The sequence below is a fragment of the Esox lucius genome, chromosome 7 (genome assembly GCF_011004845.1).
Source record: "Esox lucius isolate fEsoLuc1 chromosome 7, fEsoLuc1.pri, whole genome shotgun sequence".
Classification (NCBI taxonomy): domain Eukaryota; kingdom Metazoa; phylum Chordata; class Actinopteri; order Esociformes; family Esocidae; genus Esox; species Esox lucius.
Window position 1 is genome coordinate 14,922,247 of NC_047575.1, and position 24,414 is coordinate 14,946,660.

Consider the following 24,414-nt stretch of genomic DNA (forward strand, 5'->3'; position numbering starts at 1 on the left):
TCTAAACCCGGCCACTATGACGCTTTTGTGGACAACGCATCATTGGTCAACAGCGGCACTAAGAGCATAGCGGAGTTATTACATGTGTATAAAAAATGAGTTCGCACAGTCCAACAATTTATATAAGTAATTCCGAAATATTCAAATAATGTTGCCAAACAACATGATTTGAATGCCCTGTTTCATGTGCTCTTCCACTAGCGTCTCGTTTTGTAATCAGTTAACACATCTGAAAGGTTAGCTGGAAACACCATAAGACATCACAAAAATAAATATAACAGGATTAATTTTACAGTGAATTCCACTAAATATAGGCTACTGGAGAGGGATTCGTGATGCAGTGGCACAATTTAACCTAATCCACTTAATCAAAGAGAGACATAGGCCTAACTTTTTCAGAATATGAACAGAATTTAGTAATTCAGGTACAAAAGCCGTTGTAATCCTTGTCTTGCGCAAAGTCAGGGTATTCTGAGAGGACTTCAGGGATGTTGTCTGCTATCACGACGTTCACATTTACTGTAGCTGATCGGGAGGGCTGCCCGTTGTCCTCTACTACAACATTGAGCTTTTGTTTCACAGCATCTTTATCAGTGACTTGTCGAATAGTTCTTATTTCTCCATTCTGTAAGCCCACTTCAAACAGCGCCCTGTCTGTGGCTCTCTGCAGTTTATATGAGAGCCAGGCATTCTGTCCAGAGTCCACATCAACAGCCACCATGCACTTTAGTGACAAGATAGCCTATATCTGCCGAACGAGGCACCATTTCACACAAACACAACCATAATCCCCAAAAAACATTCCAAAGGGTAAAACTGTACATAAAGAACAAGATTGCAAAAAATCCCAAAGCTCTTTCACCTTCATATCAATTACAACAAACATAAATATTAACAAAATGAACTGCCACAAAGCATGCTGGGATATCAATAATAAAACAAATACTCTGTATTTATATAGCTTTTTTATGTAAGCTGCGAATCAAAGTCTGTGGAAAAATAGATAATTTCCTGATAACCGACTTTTCCAGTTATTTTACAGGACAAATGTTAAATGAAGGTTTGAATGTGAAATTTAAAACATAATTTTACTGTAATTCTGAAATACAGAGAATTGCATGTACCATTAAAAGTAAATTACTGTAAAATAAAATATTACAGTGAACCACTGTGCCTGGAGGAGTGTCTTCTGAGACTGCATCTGATGATGACCTGTCAGCAATCGTGGGGATGTTGTCATTTACATCTATAAAGTCAATACTAACTTTAACACTATCAGTCAGACCCCTTCTGTCATGTGCCTGCAACCTGGTCTCAGAATGATGACGTAGACTATTTTACATAAATGTTAGGCTGGGGATTTCGTAAAATAGATTACGTGCAGTAAAATAAGGTTAACCATGGTTCAAACCGGCGACATACTGCGTCTTACACAGGCGCGCTACCCACTGCTCCACTGGGGAACCTGTAACTGTTCCTGGCGAGTGGTATTGTCACAACATAAGTTTGAAGTGTTTGAAGTGATTTTCTTTGTAATCCTAACCCAAACCATAACCCTAACCTTAACCCCAGTGCTGTGATAGCTAACCTTAACCCAAACCCTAACCTGAACCCCAGAGCTGTGAGACGTAACATTAAGCTAACCTTTTTTGTCTCCTAACCGTAGCCCAAACCTTAACCTTAACCCCGGTGATGTGAGATCTAACTTTAAACCTAACCCCAGTGCTGTGAGGCTATTTATATTTACTTTTTAAAAACTGACGAATTGTCATTACTATCAAGCACATGTAGAATTATTTTAGCAGTGTTAGACAATATCGAATATCCGCGGTCAATGACAGTAAGAATTAGGGACATATGTTCATACATCTCTCTGTCTAATATTTTTTCACCATAGACACATGTTTAGTACCGTCAGTCTGAGAGTCCACTCTTAGTGTGAAATAATCTTTGGTTTTCAGCGTATAGCTTTGAGGCGTATTAACACCCACATCACCCACAGCACTCTGAAGCACAAACCTGGCCCCCGATAGAGCAGACTCACTAATCTCCAGTTTAATTTCTCGTTCTGAAAATACGGGATAGTTGTCATTGATATCCAATATTTCAGCAGTTACTCTGTAAAACTCAATTGGGTTATCAAGGACGGTCTGAAAATGTATTGAACATGGGCTCATCTGTCCACATAGTCTGTCTATTCGGTCTTTAACAACCAATATACCACTATCTCGAATTAATTCAACATACGCAAATTGTAGATAATCCCAAATCGTGATTAGACCGTTGCAACCGAATATGGCGTGTGGTGTCAACACCAGACTTTTCGTAATGGGTCGACTGAGGATCTTTATTTCAATTGAAGAGAAAAAGGGAGGTCCTTGTTCCTCAACACGCCATCAACCCACCGATCAACATCGCCCCCACGAGTCAAAGCACATGAGTGGAAAATCACATTATAAAACCATTTAAATGTATAACGCGTTATCTTCTCGAAAGGTTGATACCAATAGTACGCAAATTCCCCAAAATGAAAGGTGACAGTATATACGGGAACCACATAGTATTGTTCGAATTCAAATCCAAACCTCGAGCATAGCCGAAGGAAAAAGAAAATAATGCCTGTCCCAATTATAACAGAGAGCATTGTACTACTGACTCGAAATGAGTAAAACGTTTAAGTAACTGCCCAGTAAAAATATTTGAGTAATTAATACCAAAATAATGTACTTTTTCTTGTTCTGTACTCAAATCTGATGCCAAAGCTTGGAGTAAACATTTGAAATAAACAAACTTCAATCTCAAACACAGACCGTTAGAAAATGTACAATCACTAGTCTAAAGAAGTTTTCAAATTAAGGGTCTACTCACATTAATAATTGACACGTATACATAAACCTGGAAGGAAAAATATTTTACTCGTGTCGTATTTCATAAGATCGTGTAGCCTATACACTGGGAAAGCACTTCAATAATAATATTATTATTAATAATAATAGATAGATATAAAGTATAACTAAATTACCCATGTGCAACCATTCGGTCAATGTAAAATACGTTTTGCAGTGTATTCCCTATGAAAGCGCATTTGCAAGATGCTGCAGGACTGGTCCGCGTAGCTGTCCAGCAATGGCAGTGCTGAAATGAACAAGACGCTTTTGGAAATACTTTAGGAGTTACCCCGAAACTCTGCTAGAATAACACTCTATAAAATTATAACGAGTGAGACGTCAAAGACCTTAAATTAATTCAAATAATGCAATTTAATATATAGAATGATCAAGAACCATAAAGGTTTGGTATTATCTCACCTCTTCAGGAGAACCTGGTTCGTCTAGGAAGTCTTTCTCTCTTTGTGCACGCCGTAAAGTCTCAGAGGAGCTCGCGTCCATTATTAAAACGCTCTGATTTAAAGGACTGGGAAATGTACAGTCACTCTTCCTCGAATCAGTCGTCATGCACACCTCATAGTTGTACACGTGTTGCAGAGTCCCTGTTCCTCCGGCGTCGGCATACCGGGGTGAATAATATGGAATAACTGGGAGATTGGAGGCGTGGAAGTTGCGAAATGTTCTCCACCTGTAGATCTTAACTGATATAATAACTACCACACACGAGATGAAAAGAAAAGACACGACAGCCAAGGCCAACACCAGATACAAAGTTAAGTTATCATTGTAATCCTTGTTGTCTGTAAAGTCAGGGTATTCTGAGAGGACTTCAGGGAAGCTGTCCGCCACCACCACGTTCACATTAACTGTAGCTGATCGAGAGGGCTGCCCGTTGTCCTCCACTACAACAGTGAGCTTTTGTTTCACAGCATCTTTATCAGTGACTTGACGTACAGTTCTTATTTCTCCATTCTGTAAGCCCACTTCAAACAGCGCCCTGTCTGTCGCTTTCTGCAGTTTATATGAGAGCCAGGCATTCTGTCCAGAGTCCACATCAACAGCCACCACTTTAGTGACAAGATAGCCCACATCTGCTGAACGAGGCACCATTTCAGCCACCAGAGAGCTACTGGTCTGTACTGGGTAGAGAATCTGAGGAGCGTTATCATTCTGATCTTGGATGATTATTTTCACAGTAACATTACTGCTCAGAGAAGGGGTGCCACCGTCTTGCGCTTTTACGCAGAACTGGAAATCCTTGATCTGCTCATAGTCGAACGAGCGCACAGCTTGAATCACTCCACTTTCAGAGTTAACGGACACATATAATGACACAGAAAACCCATTAACTGACGATTCTTCTAAAACATAAGAGACACGGGCATTCTGTTTCCAGTCTGCGTCTCTTGCCCATAAAGACAAAATGGAGAGCCCGGGTGAATTATTTTCAGTAAGAAAAGCCTCATATGCGGTCTGCTCAAAGATGGGCATGTTGTCATTCACATCTGTCACTTTCAGCATGAAAGTCAAATTTTTAGATAGAGGAGCTGTACCCTGATCAGTGGCAGTGATAGTGATATTATATTCTGGATTTTTTTCACGATCTAACAAAGCATCCGTCTGCAGGCTATAGAAATTATTTGATGATGATGTTATTTTAAATGGGACGTCATCATTGATTGAACAAACCACTCTGCCGTTATTGCCTGAGTCTGAATCGTGCACTTTTAATACAGCTATAATTGTTCCCGGAATTGCATTTTCTGCCACGGTGTCAGAAGATGACATCAAAGCTATCGTTGGAGTGTTATCATTCACATCTATAACATCAATAATTAAATGTGCGTTGTTAATAAGTCCACCCCCGTCACTAACCTGGACATTCAGCTGATAATGTTTCAGCCTCTCATAGTCTAATTGGCCAGTTAGTGTAATTTCTCCTGTTAATTTATTAACCTTAAACATCTTCTCCATGCCGTCGTTATTATGAGTAATTGAATATAACACTTGAGCATTCGATCCTTTGTCAGCATCGCTGGCACTTACAACTGCAAGCAACGAGCCATTCTTCGCATTTTCAGATATAGACGTCTTGTAGATTGGCTGACTAAAGACCGGAGGATTGTCATTACTGTCAAGTATATGTACCAATATCTTAGTCTTACCAGACAACTGAGGATTTCCACCATCTACAGCCGTTAACGTTAAGGACATCTGCTCTGAATGTTCCCGATCTAGTTGTTTCTGAAGGACCATCGCTACACTTTTAGTACCATCAGGCTGAGAATCGACTTTTATCGTGAAATGATCCGCGGGTTGTAGTGAGTAGCTCTGCAACGTATTAACACCCACATCAGTATCCACCGCACTAAATAATACAAACATGGCTCCGGGTAGCGCAGACTCACTGATCTCTAACACTACGTCGTGTTTAGGGAAGACGGGTGGGTTATCGTTTATATCTAAAATCTCAACGGTTACACGATGGAATTCAATAGGGTTATCAAGGACAATCTCAAAGTGTATTGAGCAAGGCGTTGTCTGTCCGCAGAGTGCTTCCCTATCTATTCTCTTTTTGACTACAAGCACTCCTCGATCCCGAATCAGTTCCAAATACTCACTGTTTTCTCCTTCAAAGATTCGAGCTTTTCCGTTTACAAGTCGTTTAATATCCATCCCTAAATCCTGAACAATATTTCCAACGAACGAGCCCCTTGTCATCTCCTCTGGCACTGAATATCGAACATGGCTGACAACGATCCCACTAGAGAAAAACAGCATGAGAAGCTTAATACGCCATTCCATTGTCCTTGCCGTATGAGTCCACATTACTGAAATTGACAAACACTAAGTCTTCCTACAAAAATAACACAATCAGCTAACCGAGTTGTCCTATACTGACATCGATTTGTTTTACAAACAATATCGCGGACTAGAGCCGTCTGGTGTCTTAATCTATGGCCTCCTGCACTACAGGTTTGCGTCTCATCCACACGGATATGGAAGGGCGCCTTGAATCTACAACCACAAAACATTGTTACACTAATCAACAGCGTCACCGTGCGCTGAACATCCTTAATACAAGAGTTGGTTCCCAGTTCGATTTCCATAAGGATATGAAGAATAAACACAATAATTAATAATACATAGTTGACACTCGAATGAAAATTAGTAAGGAACATTATTATTATTACACACGGCATATTTGTGTTGAGAGTTAGAGCTCAATAAGCCCTTACCTCTTTGGGTGCATCGCCCAGTGATGTTCTCTCTGTGTACACATGAGGGAGTGTGTCTCTGCCAGTGGTGTCTATGCTCAGCTGATTTTGACTGATGGGTCTGATATATGTCATATCACTCTTCCTCGAGTCAGTCGTCATGCACACCTCATAGTTGTAAACGTGTTGGAGAGTCCCTGTTCCTCCGGCGTCTGCGTAACGGGCTGGATAATATGGAATAACTGGGAGATTGGAGGCGTGGAAGTTGCGAAATCGTCTCCATCTGTAGATCTTAACTGATATGATAACTACCACACACGAGATGAAGAGGAAAGACACGACTGCCAAAGCCAACACCAGATAAAATGTCAGGTTGTCATTGTAATCCTTGTCGTGTGTAAAGTCAGGGTATTCTGAGAGGACTTCAGGGAAGCTGTCCGCCACCACCACGTTCACATTAACTGTAGCTGATCGAGAGGGCTGCCCGTTGTCCTCCACTACAACAGTGAGCTTTTGTTTCACAGCATCTTTATCAGTGACTTGACGTATAGTTCTTACTTCTCCATTCTGTAAGCCCACTTCAAACAGCGCCCTGTCTGTCACTTTCTGCAGTTTATATGAGAGCCAGGCATTCTGTCCAGAGTCCACATCAACAGCCACCACTTTGGTGACAAGATAGCCCACATCTGCTGAACGAGGCACCATTTCAGCTACCAGAGAGCTACTGCTCTGTACTGGATATAGAACTTGAGGAGCGTTGTCGTTTTGATCTTTAATATAAACAGTTAAAGTCACATTTGTGCTCAGGGGCGGAGAGCCTCCATCTCGCGCTCTGATATTACCTCTAAAGGCTTTGATTTGTTCATAATCAAAGGACCTTAAAGCATACACTATACCGGTCTCCGAATTAACAGAAATGTAAGATGACACAGGGGAACCTGCTACATTGGTCTCCTCCAAAATATAAGATACCCGCGCATTGTGATTCCAATCACAGTCTGTAGCGTTTACTGTAAATATGGATATACCGGGAGAGTTATTTTCCACTACTTGTGTGGAGTATTCACTCTGACCAAACACCGGCGCGTTATCATTAACATCAGAAATCTTAACAACTAATGTATTGCTACTTGAGAGTGAAGGTGTGCCAGAATCCATCGCTGTTATTGTGATATTATATTCAGAAACTGTTTCTCTGTCAAAAGCAGAATCTGTTACTAATGTGTAGTAATTAGTGAGCGAAGACAGGATCTTAAACTGACGGTTGTGATTGATGTTGCATGTCACCTGACCGTTCATCTCTGAATCTATGTCCTTGACATTGATGACAGCAATTGTAGTACCGACCCGTGCGTCTTCCGACAGTGAATTTGAGAAAGACATAACATTTATGACAGGCGCATTATCATTAATATCAAGAACTTCTACAATAACTTTGCTTGAATCCGCTAGACCACCGTGGTCTTTAGCCTCAACACCAATTTCATACCGTTTTGTTTTTTCGTGATCTAGCTGCCCGACAAGTGATATGGTTCCCGTGTTTTCATCCAGCCCAAACATATCTGCCACCTTACCTTTCAAATTGGAAAAGGAATACGTTATCATACCATTTGACCCACTATCTGCGTCACTTGCATTAACGGTAGTGATGTAGGTACCTTTTGACGCATTTTCATTAACGGTTGCTGTGTAAACCGACTGATTAAACACAGGCACATTGTCATTTGCATCTAAAACATTAACCTCAATAGTAACAGACCCAGATCTCTGTGGATTTCCACCGTCGACTGCAGTTAAGATAAGAGAGATTCGGGGATTCTGCTCTCGGTCTAACGGCTTTTGAATAACCATTTCTGCGTATTTAACCCCATCTGGACGAGTGTGTTGTTTAAGGACGAAATGATCATTAGGAGTTAGTATATAATTTTGAAGAGCGTGTATTCCAACATCGGGGTCTTCCGCGCTCCCTAAAACAAAGCGCGCCCCCGTTGTAGCAGACTCGCTGATTTCCAGTTTGATTTCCTGTTTTTGAAATATCGGCGTATGATCATTGACATCCACAATCTCCACTGTGACACGGTGCAGTTCAATTGGGTTTTCTAAAATTATGTCAAAAGTAAAGCTACATGGAGTAATTTCTCCACAGAGCTCCTCCCGGTCAATCCTCTCGCTAACAACCAACATCCCTTTGTCTGTCTTTAGCTCCGTATATTGAATGCTGTCTCCGGTTACAATACGAGCCCTGCCTGCTAGTAATCTTCGCACGTCTAACCCTAAATCCTGTGCAATATTCCCAACAAAAGAACCTTTCTTCAATTCCTCCGGAATAGTATATCGAATTTCTCCACAAATCGTCTGGATTAGGCAAGCAATGAAACATATCCAGACTTGCCAACGCAGACGCAAAAACAGTGGCCATCTTGGGATGTTAAATGGGAGAAATTCTTCATCCATCCTTTACAACTCAGAGTTATCCCAATAAATCAAAAAGGCCAATTAAAAAAAGCGGCAAAAATACACGGAAGCAAGCTATCCTAAATATTCTAGGCGACAGCTATTAACACCCGTACGTGTTATTTCCGTCCGTCCAACACAGTAGGTCTATATGGGAGGGACCATTATAGATCCAAAATACTTACTGACAAACAGCGGCACTCAGAGACCACACACAGAATGAATCATAAAACAGAATACGCACTGAAAGCTGTAGAAAGTATTGTATTTAATATTAATCTAACCAGTCCGCATTATTCTATGAATATTGACATAGTATTGATATTGACTCTATGAAATGTACTATTACAATGTGCTAACAAAACCAGCTCCTGGTATAACATTTATACCAGCAGCAGACGAACCAAAGTTAAAAGGAGAAGGTGTCGGTCTAAGGGGCTTAACATTTGAAAATAGCCTACATAATGCAACTCAGACTTGGTACAATTCAACGGTTAGGCATACGATTATGTAGATATACAGATCTACACTGTGGCCTCGGGTCTCCTCTGTCTTTCACCAATTCACTGTGCAGTTAAAAAAATATACAAAAAAATCCACGCAACATCGATGTACTGGGCATACTGGTTTTATATTGGCAGTAGAGTGTATGTTCTGTAGAAAAGACTGTCCACAGCAACATAACATACATATAAAAGGGAAACCATGAATAAATGAGTGGAGAAAAATTACAAATGCAGTCATTTCCATACAGGTGTACAGCATGACACAATTAACATCTTATCATGCTCTGTTTTAGCATGAAGTGAATGAAAATGCTGAGCAGGCCCAGATGACCCCGATTTTGGATCAAGGTGGCAAGAGGCAAGGAACTAAGTTAAGGGGGTACATTACCGGTGCACGGATTGCACTGGATGGTTTGATGAGTACAAAAATTATGTGAGTCTTATCCTCCGGCCATCTCCAGATCCTAAACAAATTGAACACCTACGGGATCTTAATCAAATTAACTTACCTCCAGCGTGGAATCTGATGTATCCATTGAGATTTTTTCAGTCTGTTTGTGATGCAAAGTATCCGACGAACAGGTGGGGTCCATTATTAAAAGGTTCTGACTAAAAGGTCTGGCAAATGTACAGTCACTCTTTCTCGAATCAGTCGTCATGCACACCTCATAGTTGTACACGTGTTGCAGAGTCCCTGTCCCACCACCGTCAGCATACCGGGGTGGATAATACGGAATAACTGGGAGATTAGAGTGGTGAAAGCTCCGAAATTGTCTCCACCTGTAGAGCTTTACTGATATAATAACTACCACGCAAGAAACGAAGAGAAAAGACACGACAGCCAAGGCCAACACCAGATAAAATGTCAGGTTGTCATTGTAATCCTTGTCTTGTGTAAAGTCAGTGTATTCTGAGACCACTTCAGGGAAGCCGTCCGCCACCACTACATTCACATTGACTGTAGCTGATCGAGAGGGCTGCCCGTTGTCCTCCACTACAACAGTGAGCTTTTGTTTCACAACATCTTTATCAGTGACTTGACGTATAGTTCTTATTTCTCCATTCTGTAAACCCACTTCAAACAGCGCCCTGTCTGTCACTTTCTGTAGCTTATATGAGAGCCAGGCATTCTGTCCAGAGTCCACATCAACAGCCACCACTTTAGTGACAAGATAGCCCACATCTGCTGAACGAGGCACCATTTCAGCCACCAGAGAACCACCAGTCTGTACTGGGTAGAGAACCTGAGGAGCGTTGTCGTTCTGGTCGTCAATGAGAATGTTTAATGTGACATTTGAGCTGAGAGGAGGAGAACCTCCGTCTTGAGCTTTGACGGAAACCTGGATATGTTTTTTTTGTTCATAGTCGAAAGAGCGCACCGCGTAAATCACACCGGTCTCAGTGTTGACTGATATATAGGTGGACACGGGTGACCCAGCCACTATCGTGTCCTCCAGTAGGTATGAGATTCGGGCGTTCTGATTCGAATCAGTGTCATGAGCACAAACAGTAAATATAGACGTGCCGGGTGAGTTATTCTCTGGAACGTGCGCTGTATACACCTGCGCTGCAAAAACAGGCCTGTTGTCATTCACGTCTGACACCTTCAAGTGTAATGTTCTCTTGCTAGAGAGCGGAGGGGATCCAGAGTCGGTGGCTGTAATTGTGATGTTATATTCTGATATTAGCTCACGGTCCAGTTTTCCGCCAGTTACTACTGTATAATAATTTCTCAAAGATGACTTTATCGTGAATGGAATATTCTGGTCAATTGAGCAGCTAACCTGACCGTTTTCTGCTGCATCTAAATCTTTTGCATTTAGAATGGCTATAGTAGTACCAGGCGGGGAGTCCTCCGACACAGGACTAGAAAACGACATCACACTGACAGTAGGCACGTTGTCATTTACATCAATTACTTCGATTATGACTTTGCTAGAATCTCCTAGACCTCCTTGATCTTTAGCCTCTATGCCAATATCAAATTTATTTGTCTTTTCGTAATCTATATCTCCATTTAAAGATATCATACCGTTGTGTTGATCTATCTGAAACATTTCAGCAACATTGCCTTTCAGATTAGCGAAACTGTAGGTAATAAATCCATATGATCCACTATCCGCATCACTTGCATTAACTGTAGTGATGTAGGTACCTTTCGGTGCGTTTTCCATAACACTTACTCTATAGACTGACTGATTAAATACAGGTGTGTTGTCATTCGCATCTAAAACAGTGACATCGATGTTTACAGACCCAGACCTCTGTGGATTTCCTCCATCGACTGCAGTCAATGTCAGAGAGATGCGGGGCTGCAGCTCTCTGTCTAGGGGGTTCTGAAGCACCAACTCTGCATATTTCAGCCCATCTGGGCGAGTGTGCTGCTTCAAAACAAAATTATTATTTGTGTTTAATATGTAATTCTGAAGAGTGTTTATTCCTACATCAGGGTCTTCCGCGCTCCCAACTAAGAAGCGCGCTCCTGGAACTGCTGATTCACTGATCTCCAGGTTAATTTCCTTTTTCTGAAAGGTCGGCGAGTGGTCGTTTACATCCAAGATCTCTACTGTAACTTGGTGAAGCTCCATGGGATTATCAAGAATAATTTCGAACGAAAAACTACAAGGAGTGGTCTCACCACAGAGCTGCTCTCTGTCGATTCTCTCATTGACGACCAAAATGCCTTTGTCTGTTTTCAGCTCCGTGTGCTGTATGCCATCCCCTGTAACGATACGGGCCCTGCCCGATAGTAGCCTTTTCACATCAATTCCGAGGTCATGGGCGATATTGCCTATAAGAGCACCTTTTCTCATTTCCTCAGGAATCGAGTAGCGTATCTGTGCTCCCACGAATGGGCTGAGATAAACAATAATGAACCACAGTACTCGCCATGTTAGCCTCCGATGTAGAAGCTGAATATTCGAATCCAAGGCCACCATTCCTTCATTTCCCATTGCCATTTCAATTACTGTTATATATTTGAATGATAATTACTCTAAGAAGTAAAAAATAAATCCAACAAACGATATATATTTTTTTGCAATAGACGGTTGATTCCAGTGCTGCTCTCACGACTCCGTCGTTCTCTGTGTCCCTTTTCTCCCTAAGTGTTTAGAGAGGGAGGTACAAGTGCAATGCCGTTTTAATACTTTGCGTTTCCCTTTCCTGATCAACAGCGGCCCTTGCAGTCCAACACCATGAAAGACACCCACTAAACAAAAGACAAACATAGTTCCGTGATGTTAAAGACAGTCATTACACCACTATGACAAATCACTCAATACGAGACAATGCTATACAAAATAAATTATATAACGTATGTTATACATTCCTAAAGCTTTCCTGAACTTAGGTGACGCGGAAAATGACAACATTGGCTAATTTGATGGATAAGTTACGGTTATGTAACAAATAGCCTAGTTATATATGATTTTACAATAAACCAACACATAGCTTTTAATATTAGGTAATGCATTCCACAAACCTGTATTATATCGCTTTAAACGCAGGTTACAAGAATAAAACTGCAACTACATGATGACAGACTGACAAGAATAATTTTACTGAAGCGCTGTCCATCGGACATGGGGCTGAAACTGCGACTTTCCTGAAACCCGTCGCTATATGTTTACGAACACCACCACTACTTCACACCAGTTCCGGGCACAGACCTTCCGAGGGGCATGCGCTGAATGTGAAAAAGCGGGAGGAGTTAAAGGGACCACGTATTCCCATCGGAATGAGTGACGCGACGCACGTCACCAGGGTGGACGGGCACATGCCACCTGGAAAGGGCACTAGATAGCAAAGGGGCATGTTCTCTGCACAGGTTGAGCCCCACCTGTGCACGTGCCTGCTTTACACGGTGTCTGCCTTCACTACTGAATTAATACCTTTTTGAATTAAACCATTATGAATGAAAACCTTCATAGCTCAGATGAATGTGCAAGAAAACACGTTAGCAATAAATATGAATGTCATACACTGAGAGATAAGGTAACGTAATGCAGGCGTAGCAACTTGGGATTTATATATAGTACATTTCCCAAATCTCTCTCTATATTATCTCTTAAGCCGTCTTACCTGCTCATGAGATTCCGCGTCACCTAGAAAGATCTTATTCTGAGAGTTTTGTACAGAAGCATGGTCTCTGGTCATAGTAGAGCTCGGGTCCATTATTAAAACGTTCTGACTGAAAGGCCTGGACAATGTACAGTCACTCTTCCTCGAATCAGTCGTCATGCACACCTCATAGTTGTACACGTGTTGCAGAGTCCCTGTCCCACCACCGTCAGCATACCGGGGTGGATAATACGGAATAACTGGGAGATTGGTGTGTTTGAAGTTGCGATATTGTCTCCATCTGTAGATCTTAACCGATATAATAACTACCACACACGAGATGAAGAGAAAAGACACGACAGCCAAGGCCAACACCAGATAAAAAGTCAGGTTGTCATTGTAATCCTTCTCGTGTGTAAAGTCAGAGTATTCTGAGAGGACTTCAGGGAAGCTGTCCGCTACCGCCGCGTTCACGTTGACTGTAGTTGATCGAGAGGGCTGCCCGTTGTCCTCCACTACAACAGTGAGCTTTTGTTTCACAGCATCTTTATCAGTGACTTGACGTACAGTTCTTATTTCTCCATTCTGTAAGCCCACTTCAAACAGCGCCCTGTCTGTCGCTTTCTGTAGCTTATATGAGAGCCAGGCATTCTGTCCAGAGTCCACATCTACAGCCACCACTTTGGTGACAAGATAGCCCACATCTGCTGAACGAGGCACCATTTCAGCCACCAGAGAACCACCAGTCTGTACTGGGTAGAGAACCTGAGGAGCGTTGTCGTTCTGGTCGTCAATGAGAATGTTTAATGTGACATTTGAGCTGAGAGGAGGAGAACCTCCGTCTTGAGCTTTGACGGAAACCTGGATATGTTTTATTTGTTCATAGTCGAAAGAGCGCACCGCGTAAATCACACCGGTCTCAGTGTTGACTGATATATAGGTGGACACGGGTGACCCAGCCACTATCGTGTCCTCCAGTAGGTATGAGATTCGGGCGTTCTGATTTGAATCAGTGTCATGAGCACAAACAGTAAATATAGACGTGCTGGGAGAGTTATTCTCTGGAACGTGTGCTGTGTACGCGTGCGCTGCAAAGACAGGGCTGTTGTCGTTCACGTCTGATACCTTCAAGTGTAATGTTATCGTGCTAGAGAGTGGAGGGGATCCAGAGTCGGTGGCTGTAATTGTGATGTTATATTCTGATATTAGCTCACGGTCCAGTTTTCCGCCAGTTACTACTGTATAATAATTTCTCAAAGATGACTTTATCGTGAATGGAATATTCTGGTCAATTGAGCAGCTAACCTGACCGTTTTCTGCTGCATCTAAATCTTTTGCATTTAGAATGGCTATAGTAGTACCAGGCGGGGAGTCCTCCGACACAGGACTAGAAAACGACATCACACTGACAGTAGGCACGTTGTCATTTACATCAATTACTTCGATTATGACTTTGCTAGAATCTCCTAGACCTCCTTGATCTTTAGCCTCTATGCCAATATCAAATTTATTTGTCTTTTCGTAATCTATATCTCCATTTAAAGATATCATACCGTTGTGTTGATCTATCTGAAACATTTCAGCAACATTGCCTTTCAGATTAGCGAAACTGTAGGTAATAAATCCATTTGATCCACTATCCGCATCACTTGCATTAACTGTAGTGATGTAGGTACCTTTCGGTGCGTTTTCCATTACACTTACTCTATAGACTGACTGATTAAATACAGGCGCGTTGTCATTCGCATCTAAAACAGTGACATCGATGTTTACAGACCCAGACCTCTGTGGATTTCCTCCATCGACTGCCGTTAATATCAGAGAGATGCGGGGCTGCAGCTCTCGGTCTAAAGGATTCTGAAGCACCATCTCTGCGTATTTCAGCCCATCTAGGCGAGTGTGCTGCTTCAACGCAAAATTATTGTTGTTAGTTAATATATAATTTTGAAGAGCGTTCGTTCCAACGTCGTGGTCCTCCGCACTCCCCAGTAAGAAGCGTACCCCCGGCACGGCTGATTCACTGATCTCCAGGTTAATTTCCCTTTTTTGAAAGGTCGGTGAATGGTCGTTTACATCCAATATCTCAACTGTAACTTGGTGAAGCTCCATGGGATTATCAAGAATAATTTCGAACGAAAAACTACAAGGAGTGGTCTCACCACAGAGCTGCTCTCTGTCGATTCTCTCATTGACGACCAAAATGCCTTTGTCTGTTTTCAGCTCCGTGTGCTGTATGCCATCCCCGGTAACGATACGGGCCCTGCCCGATAGTAGCCTTTTCACATCAATTCCGAGGTCATGGGCGATATTGCCTATAAGAGCACCTTTTCTCATTTCCTCAGGAATCGAGTAGCGTATCTGTGCTCCCCCGAATGGGCTGAGATAAACAATAATGAACCACAGTACTCGCCATGTTAGCCTCCGATGTAGAAGCTGAATATTCGAATCCAATGAGAACAGTCTGTAATAATCCATAATTGTTACAATCGCAATTATCATCGAAAGATGACCCTGCTAAAAAACTTCGGTTATGGATGGATTATAATTTATCAATTATAATTGAAATACGTATATTTGTTCGTGGAAGGACATGTGCAGTCGATCGTTCCTCCCTCGAGCCTCACTCTTTTTCTCCAATTTCCTCTCTGTGAAGAGAGGAGATCCTAATGCAATGGATGTTTTCCTGTTAATAATTTCACTTTCTTGATCAACAGCGGCCCTTGCAGTCCAAATTCAAGAAATACATCCTTGAGACAAAGTACAGCATCGTAGTTTCATATGTCCAATGGACCAGACTAGCTCAATCTGCAATATATTGATGACAACCGTAATAGATCGCGTATGAAGTAGGCACATGATCCACCCTTACAGTGTAGGTGTCGCACATTTTAACTCACCAAAGTAACAGTGCTGATTGGACAGTAGACTAGTTGCTTTGTGATTTTGAATAAATTATCACAAATCTTCGGAACTACCAAAAACGCACTACGTTTACTATTGAAAATGACCCATTGTGCAGAGTTACATGTTCATTAAGTGTGGCTGTGTTTGTTATATTCTGTTCCCATTCCATTATGTTTTTTTGGAATTTATTTGTATTTTTCCAGAATATGGAAAAATACGTATAGCTACTTCCGCTATCGAATCTAAGCTTCATGGCAATTTGCTTCAGGCCACAGCACTTTCTGGACTCGGGAGAATAGAAAATGGTATGTTTTTCACTGAAAAGTGTGAAGCTCTAACAGGCTACCCAAACACACCATATACTTATTCTGGGTATATCTTAATCTTGTCTAAACCAACACTTGAAAAATACAATAACAACTGTTATGATAATGAGCTGTCAATCAAATTCTTCATGAATTAAACTAAAATGGGTTTAAAACAGAAACAGTTTTACGGACTTTCCCTTGATAAATCAATCACAGAGTTTTTTCTGGAAGTTTTAAATATTTTTTTTTAATCAAAAGTATACCTGGCATGATTATAGGTTTACAACAAAGAACATACACGTACCATGTAAAATGTATAGGTGAAATCTATTTATGACTGAAAACCATTATTGGAAAACCATATTGCACAAACGTTAAATAATTTATTGAACGGTACACAAAGGCGACTATGCAGACTTGCTCTCCTATCTAATGATTTCCTATCATCTTGTAAACATTTCAGAAATATTAAGTGGTTATATTACATTAATCTCTATTTGCTTCCTTCTTAACAAGGCCTAGGCATCGCCTTGTTGGATTTGTGTTCAGGTTATGGTGTATGGCCTGCTAAAATATGTTAATTTATGACTTATGACAGAGGGAAGGAAGACTACAAAAGATCTCACTGGTTATTTTAATTTTATTGTTGAATTCATGTTTCATAATTGTACACTGATAAGAATGGACTCCATGGGCTACCAGTGATGCAGTTTGTTCTTCTCCTGCAAGGAGACAGATGGGTATATCTGCTCCGTTATTTGGGGTTTATGCCAGAATAATGTTGGGGAATTTCTGAATACTCACCCCAGGGTACAGTTTTAAAACAACAACAACTGGGCATTTCTTTTATATTTCAGATTTAAAATAATTGAATTCTACTTTACTTTTTACCTTGTTACAGTTGTCTTTCATTGTTTTAAGCCTATATTCATGTGTGGGAGGTGTATACCTTTGCTTTAAAAAAGATTTGTTCTGTGAATTTTCTTAGATTTGTTTAAACCAACACAATCTTTTTTTTAAATCCATGCACCGATATTGTTTAGAATTAAGGTTTGGGAAAGGCACAAGAGTTGAACGCCCAACCCACCGACCTTTGAGACGCAAGATGGCGTCTCTACAATGGCAAAGAGCATAATAGCCAGGCACAAAAATGACTGGAGGAAAATATTGAATACAATTTTTGTTATCATTTGATTTTAAATAATCGAAATACTGGACGAAGTGATGCAAAATGGAGCGTGTTTAGGCCGTTTGAAAATGTAAATGAACTGTCCATTACATCTACCATGAGCCAGCCACTTCATAACAAAAAAGAGAAGCTAACCAGCCAGCTTGTAGTAGGCAACACAAAATGCAATGTTCCTTCAAATAGCTTGTTGCCACTGTTATATAATTTAATCACAATGAAACACGGTATGGCTAAAATGTGATCTGGTACCTGCAGAATCGACATCTTGAAAATAATGGGCTGTGAAAGCCCTACCCTTCAAACTTAAAAAGCATATCATACCTTCATAAAAAGAAAGTATAATGATATTTATACCGCGCAACTTACTGAAACCCATATGGTAGAATAAAAAAACACTTATTCAAAGCTACAAGAATAACTGCTTCACTGCAGAATAACCATGTTTGACTGGAGAGCTGTCCGGTTAGAGTGGTGCTGAAATTACAGTTTCATTTGGTGCGCACGTACTCCATTGAAAAGCACCATATAAGTAAATCCTGCCTTAAAAAACTAAAAACGAGTTGTACTCCAAAAACAAAATTAGGATATATGTGTACATTACATAGACCTACTGATGTATTTACATATTTGAGTTTATATATATACACATTTGCAAACTGGGCAGACAACGTTTACCAAACGAATTATAAAGTCTGGAACACCGTCTCACCTGTTCATGAGAAGCTGGGTCGTCTAGAACACGTTTCTCGTTCTGCGATTGTTGCAATGTCGCATGGTTTCTGGTCATAGTAGAGCTCGGGTCCATTATTAAAACGTTCTGACTGAAAGGCCTGGGAAATGTAGAATCACTCTTCCTCGAATCAGTCGTCATGCACACCTCATAGTTGTACACGTGTTGCAGAGTCCCTGTTCCTCCTGCGTCAGCATACCGGGGTGGATAATATGGAATAACTGGGAGATTAGAGTGGTGGAAGTTGCGTAATTGTCTCCACCTGTAGATCTTTACTGATATAATAACTACCACGCACGAGATGAAGAGAAAAGAAACGACAGCCAAGGCCAACACCAGATAAAAAGTCAGGTCGTCGTTGTAATCCTTGTCGTGTGTAAAGTCAGGGTATTCTGAGAGGACTTCAGGGAAGCTGTCCGCCACCACCACGTTCACGTTGACTGTAGCTGATCGAGAGGGCTGCCCGTTGTCCTCCACTACAACAGTGAGCTTTTGTTTCACAGCATCTTTATCAGTGACTTGACGTACAGTTCTTATTTCTCCATTCTGTAAGCCCACTTCAAACAGCGCCTTGTCTGTCGCTTTCTGCAGTTTATATGAGAGCCAGGCATTCTGTCCAGAGTCCACATCAACAGCTACCACTTTAGTGACAAGATAGCCCACATCTGCTGAACGAGGGACCATTTCAGCTAGTAGAGAACTACTGGTCTGTACTGGGTAGAGAACCTGAGGAGGGTTGTCGTTCTGGTCGTGGATTGAAAGGTGCACAGTAACCGCAGCACTGAGGGGCGGGGACCCTCCATCTCGCGCAGTTATGTTAAAACGAAACTCTTTAAGCTGTTCATAATCAAATGAGCGAACCGCATGAATAACCCCATTCTCTGAATGTACCGAAACTAATGAAGAGACCGGAATCCCATTTATCTCCCTGTCCTCCAGGTAGTAGGACAAGCGCGCATTTTGGCCTGAGTCAGCATCACTCGCCCTGATAGCAAAAATGGAGACACCCGGCGAATTGTTCTCGGTTACAAATGTCTCATAGACACTGCGATGGAAGGCAGGTGGGTTGTCATTGACGTCTGTCACTCTCACTGTCACTGTTTTATTACTGTAGAGAGTCGGCGTCCCTTCGTCTGATGCATTTATGGTGATCTTGTATTCTGATATCGATTCTCGGTCAAGAAAGACATCAGTTACTACGCTATAATAGTCCGTCATGGATGACTCAATTATGAAAGGCATGTCTGGGTTTATAGAACAACGCACCTGGCCGTTCTTTCCCGCATCTCTGTCTTCTACATTTATCACGGCTATTGTAGTACCAAGAGGGGAATTCTCTGGTATGGTGTTGGAAAAAGACAGAAATTGTATGGTTGGAAAATTGTCATTCTCGTCTATAATTTCAATTTCAACCTCACATATATCGGAAAGACCTCCGTGGTCTTTTGCTTTGACATTCAATTGATATTTTTTCTCCTCTTCGTAATCTAATGTGTCTGACAGTCTGATCTCCCCGGTTTCAGCATTTATCTCAAACAACTGCTTGGCATCTCTTGAGGCCATGGAATACGACACTTTTCCATTTGACCCAATATCAGCATCCGCGGCGTGGACTGTCGTAATGAGTGTGCCTTTTGAAGCGTTTTCTCTTACTTCAGACTTGTACTTTGATTGACCGCAAACCGGAGCGTTATCGTTCGCGTCCAGCACTGTAACATGGATGCTAACTGTTCCAGATTTTTGGGGTTCCCCTCCATCGGTTGCCGTAAGGAGCAACTGGAAATCTTCCTGTCTCTCTCTATCTAGTGGGTTCTGCAGAATCATTTCGACATATTTACTGTCGGTGTTGCTATGTGGTGCTAATTTAAAATGTTCTGATGGCTTGAGTGAATAGTTTCGTATACTATTTATGCCAACGTCTGAGTCCATTGCGTTATCTAATGAGAAGCGAGCACCAGACATGGCTGACTCGCTTATTTCCAAATTAACAATATCTCTTGGAAAGGAGGGGGCATTATCGTTTATGTCACGGACCTCGACCGTTATTCGATACAACTGAATTGGATTTTCAATTATAACTTCAAAACTGAAGCTGCATGGCGTAGTATGTTTGCAGAGCTCCTCTCGGTCTATTCTCTCTTTAACAACCAGAGTACCTTTGTCTCTGTTGAGATCAACATACTGACGACTGCCCTTTGTTACAATGCGAGCTTTCCCGGTGACAAGCCGACTGATCTCCAGACCCAAGTCCTTTGCAATATTACCGACAAACGATCCCTCTGTCATCTCCTCAGGGATGGAGTACCGTGCCTGTCCATGAACACTGTCTACTACACAAATGACACAAAAAACAATACACAGTACTTGCCATCTGTAATTAAGTCCTTTCGTGCGCAGGCTGTACTCATCATCGACCCAACACGAGGAATTCATTGTTTTACCATTTGAGTAGTTCTAAATCCAAATGAGGAGACAACTAATTCCGAAAAAAATATAAAAAAATCTAGATATGTTGTCAATGTCTACTTATATCCTGCTTCTCTGCAAACGGATTCAAGTCACTGCGTCTGTGACGGACTAAAACACCAGAAAGGGAGGGACCACCGCCCCCACAGCCTATGCCCTCGTCTTGTTGACCTACAGCGGCACTTAGAGTTGAAAAAATGCAAATGCACGGAATCACTGACAGTCCCTCTACATCGTTTTATCTTATAGACACAAACTGCCAAATTGAGTTCTGATTTTGTTTCCGACCACGAATTAATCAATGGGTCAATCTTATAAACATACAAACATGCAAATCTATAAATATCTAGATAGTTTTAGTCTCCTTGTTGTACTGAGCCTATCTCGTAGAATAACGGAAACCTCAAACCAGAAAAAAATGGTAAATGTGTCTCAAGACGTACAACGACCAGTGGAACACAACAACCATAGGAGTGGTATAATTAACGATTTAAATAGAACACAACCATCCACAAAGTTGTAATCTGTTGGAAAATTAAATATCCTGCACATCAACACTTACCAGAGTTGAATATTCACGACAAGTTGTCTCTCCGTGTCCACGATGTAAGGTGTCTGCGCTTCCATCAAAACTTAGCAGACTTTGGCTAATTGGCCTTAGGTACTTAATGTCACCCTTCCTCGAATCAGTCGTCATGCACATTTCATAGTTGTACACGTGTTGTTGAGTCCCTGTTCCTCCTGCGTCTGAGTATCGGGGTGGATAATACGGAATAACAGGAAGATGAGACTCGTGGAAGTTGCGAAATTGTCTCCATCTATAGACCTTAACTGATATAATAACTACCACGCACGAGATGAAGAGAAATGACACGACAGCCAAGGCCAACACCAGATAAAAAGTCAGGTCGTCATTGTAATATTTTTCGTGCGTAAAGTCAGGGTATTCTGAGTGCACTTCAGGGAAGCCGTCTGCCACCACTACGTTCACATTGACTGTAGCTGATCGAGAGGGCTGCCCGTTGTCCTCCACTACAACAGTGAGCTTTTGTTTCACAGCATCTTTATCAGTGACTTGACGTATAGTTCTTATTTCTCCATTCTGTAAGCCCACTTCAAACAGCGCCCTGTCTGTCACTTTCTGCAGTTTATATGAGAGCCAGGCATTCTGTCCAGAGTCCACATCTACAGCCACCACTTTAGTGACAAGATAGCCCACATCTGCTGAACGAGGCACCATTTCAGCCACCAAAGAACCACCAGTCTGTACTGGGTGGAGAACCTGAGGAGCGTTGTCGTTCTGATCTTGAATTATTAGCTTAAAACTCACGTTACTATGAAGTGGCATGGAGCCTCTATCTTGAGCTTTGATGTGGAATTCAAAAGCTTTCAGTTGTTCGTAATCCAACGATCGCACTACATAGATCACCCCTGTTTCTGAATTAATCGATATCAAAGATGAAATAGAATGTCCTCCCACCTGTGAATCCGCTAAGAAATACGAGACCCTTGCGTTCTGACCCCAGTCTTTATCTATCGCGTGTACTGAACTAATTGAAACGCCCGGGGAGTTGTTTTCCAATATCTGAGCAGTGTACACGCTTCTATCGAACACTGGCACATTATCGTTCACATCAGATATTCTTATGCGCAGGGTTTTATTGTGACGTAAGGAAGGAACACCTTTGTCCAGAGCTGTCACAGTGACGTTGTACTCAGACACAACCTCACGGTCTAAAACACTATCTGTTACTAAAGTATAATAGTTTGATAATGAAGATTGTATCTTAAATGGAAGAGAATGGTCAATGGAACAATTGACATTACCATTGTTTCCAGAATCCAAATCTTTGACGTTAATAATAGCGACCGTTTTCCCCGGAGGAGAGTCCTCGGGAATGGTATTTGAGAACGAAGTCAATGATATTACAGGAGCATTGTCATTCACATCCATTACGTCAATAATTACTTTGCATGATTTTGAGAGGCCACCTAGGTCCTTAGCAATAACATTAATTTGAAACTGCTTTATTTTCTCATAGTCGATTAAACCTGCTACTCGCATTTCTCCACTATGGGGACTTAAAATGAACAGCATAGCATTTTGTTGTGTAAGGTGGTCAATGTAATATTCTACCTGACAATTGGTACCCTCATCTGCATCAGTCGCACTGACTATTGTTACTAATGTCCCCTTTGGAGAATTCTCCAATACAGAGGCTTTGTACACCGGGGCATTGTCATTGGCGTCTAATATATTAACTTTTATACATACGGTCCCTGTTCTTGGTGGATTTCCTCCATCTGTAGCTGTCAATGTTAACAACATTTCAATTTGCTTCTCTCTATCTAGCGGACTTTCCAAAACCATCTCCACATGTTTACCACCGTCAACAAACTCTTGCTTTTTAAGAATAAAATGCGTCGAAGGGTTAAGACTGTAGCTTTGGAGTGCATTTGAACCTACATCAGGATCCAGTGCGCTGCCTAAAACAAACTGAGTTCCAGGCGACGCCAGTTCACTAATATTTATAGCCATTTCCTTATTCGCAAAAGCAGGAGAATTGTCGTTGATATCTAGAATTTCCACAGTGATACTAAATAATTCCATGGGGTTTTCTAGAACAATTTCGAAGCCGACGCTACAAGGCGATGTCTGTCCACACAGCTCCTCTCGGTCTATGCGCCTTTTCACCACCAAGATCCCTTTGTCCGGATCCAGCTCCACGCAGTCGTTTTCCTCACTAACAATGCGGGCACGACCAGATTTTAGCCTTCGGATATCTAGTCCCAAATCCTTTGAAAGATCTCCAACTAAAGACCCTTGAACCATTTCCTCTGGGATCGAATATCGCACTTGGGATCGAACAAAATTTGAGAAGAGGGCACATATAATAAGAACCGTATTATTCCATTGTGTCATTCGACCTTGGTTTTTGTTAAACATTTCAAAGCAATAAGAAAAAATTGATGTATTCCTCAACACAAATCTCAAGTACCCTTCGAATGTAAAACCGCTTCTGAGTCTTTATATTGCTGTTTCATTTGTCGGGTTTGATTCCTGCCTGGCGATCTTCCCCCGACTGTTTTTACGGATCAAATTAATCTTTCAGATGGGAGGTTCCGTGAATTTGACACATATAACTCTTTTTACTGTCCAACAGCGGCACTCAGAGTCCAGCGCGCAGAAAATCATGTCGACAACGATACATCTAAGGAAAGGGCATATTACATAGCCACATCAGCTATACATTAAACAGCTCTTGGTAATCCATTTGAATACAATCCCCTTTTGACAACACTGACTTTTGAACCCAACCTCCCATACATACAGTATTCACCCATTCTAGAAGCACTGGAGTTCGACAAAAACAAAAAAAGATTAAAGGTTAGCTCCAAAAAAAAAATATATATATATTTTTTTTTTTTACATTAACATATAAAGTAGTTTAATGATCTCACGCAGTAAACTTGTATGGAAGCATCTGCATTCATTATGTTTCTTCGCTCATTTATTCAGGTTTTCCCTTTAATTTGTCACCATTCTATATAACGTTTGTTCTTTAAATAAAAATAAATAAGCACTCAATATTTCTGTATCAGTTTTGATCTATTTGTATATGTAAAAAAATAATTTATCAAAAAACAAACATGTACATATCAATTCAGTTTGAATTTGAATGGCCAAC

General features: G+C 41.3%; 2 protein-coding genes across 2 annotated transcripts; both read right to left on the reverse strand.

Moving 5' to 3' along the window:
• Nucleotides 1-3,018: 3,018 nt before the first annotated feature.
• Nucleotides 3,019-5,041, reverse strand: LOC105009176 (protocadherin gamma-A4-like). Its single transcript, XM_029121001.2, has 2 exons — nucleotides 3,309-5,041; nucleotides 3,019-3,135 (listed from the first exon to the last, which is right to left on the reverse strand). The coding sequence occupies exons 1-2, from the start codon at nucleotides 4,860-4,862 to the stop codon at nucleotides 3,019-3,021; spliced, it is 1,671 nt and encodes a 556-aa protein (XP_028976834.2). The 5' UTR covers nucleotides 4,863-5,041.
• Nucleotides 5,042-9,506: 4,465 nt separating this feature from the next.
• Nucleotides 9,507-19,477, reverse strand: LOC117594744 (protocadherin gamma-A8-like). Its single transcript, XM_034293447.1, has 4 exons — nucleotides 18,239-19,477; nucleotides 13,150-14,127; nucleotides 10,143-10,544; nucleotides 9,507-9,530 (listed from the first exon to the last, which is right to left on the reverse strand). Exons 1-4 carry the CDS (start codon nucleotides 19,475-19,477, stop codon nucleotides 9,507-9,509), a joined length of 2,643 nt encoding a protein of 880 aa, XP_034149338.1.
• Nucleotides 19,478-24,414: the final 4,937 nt, after the last annotated feature.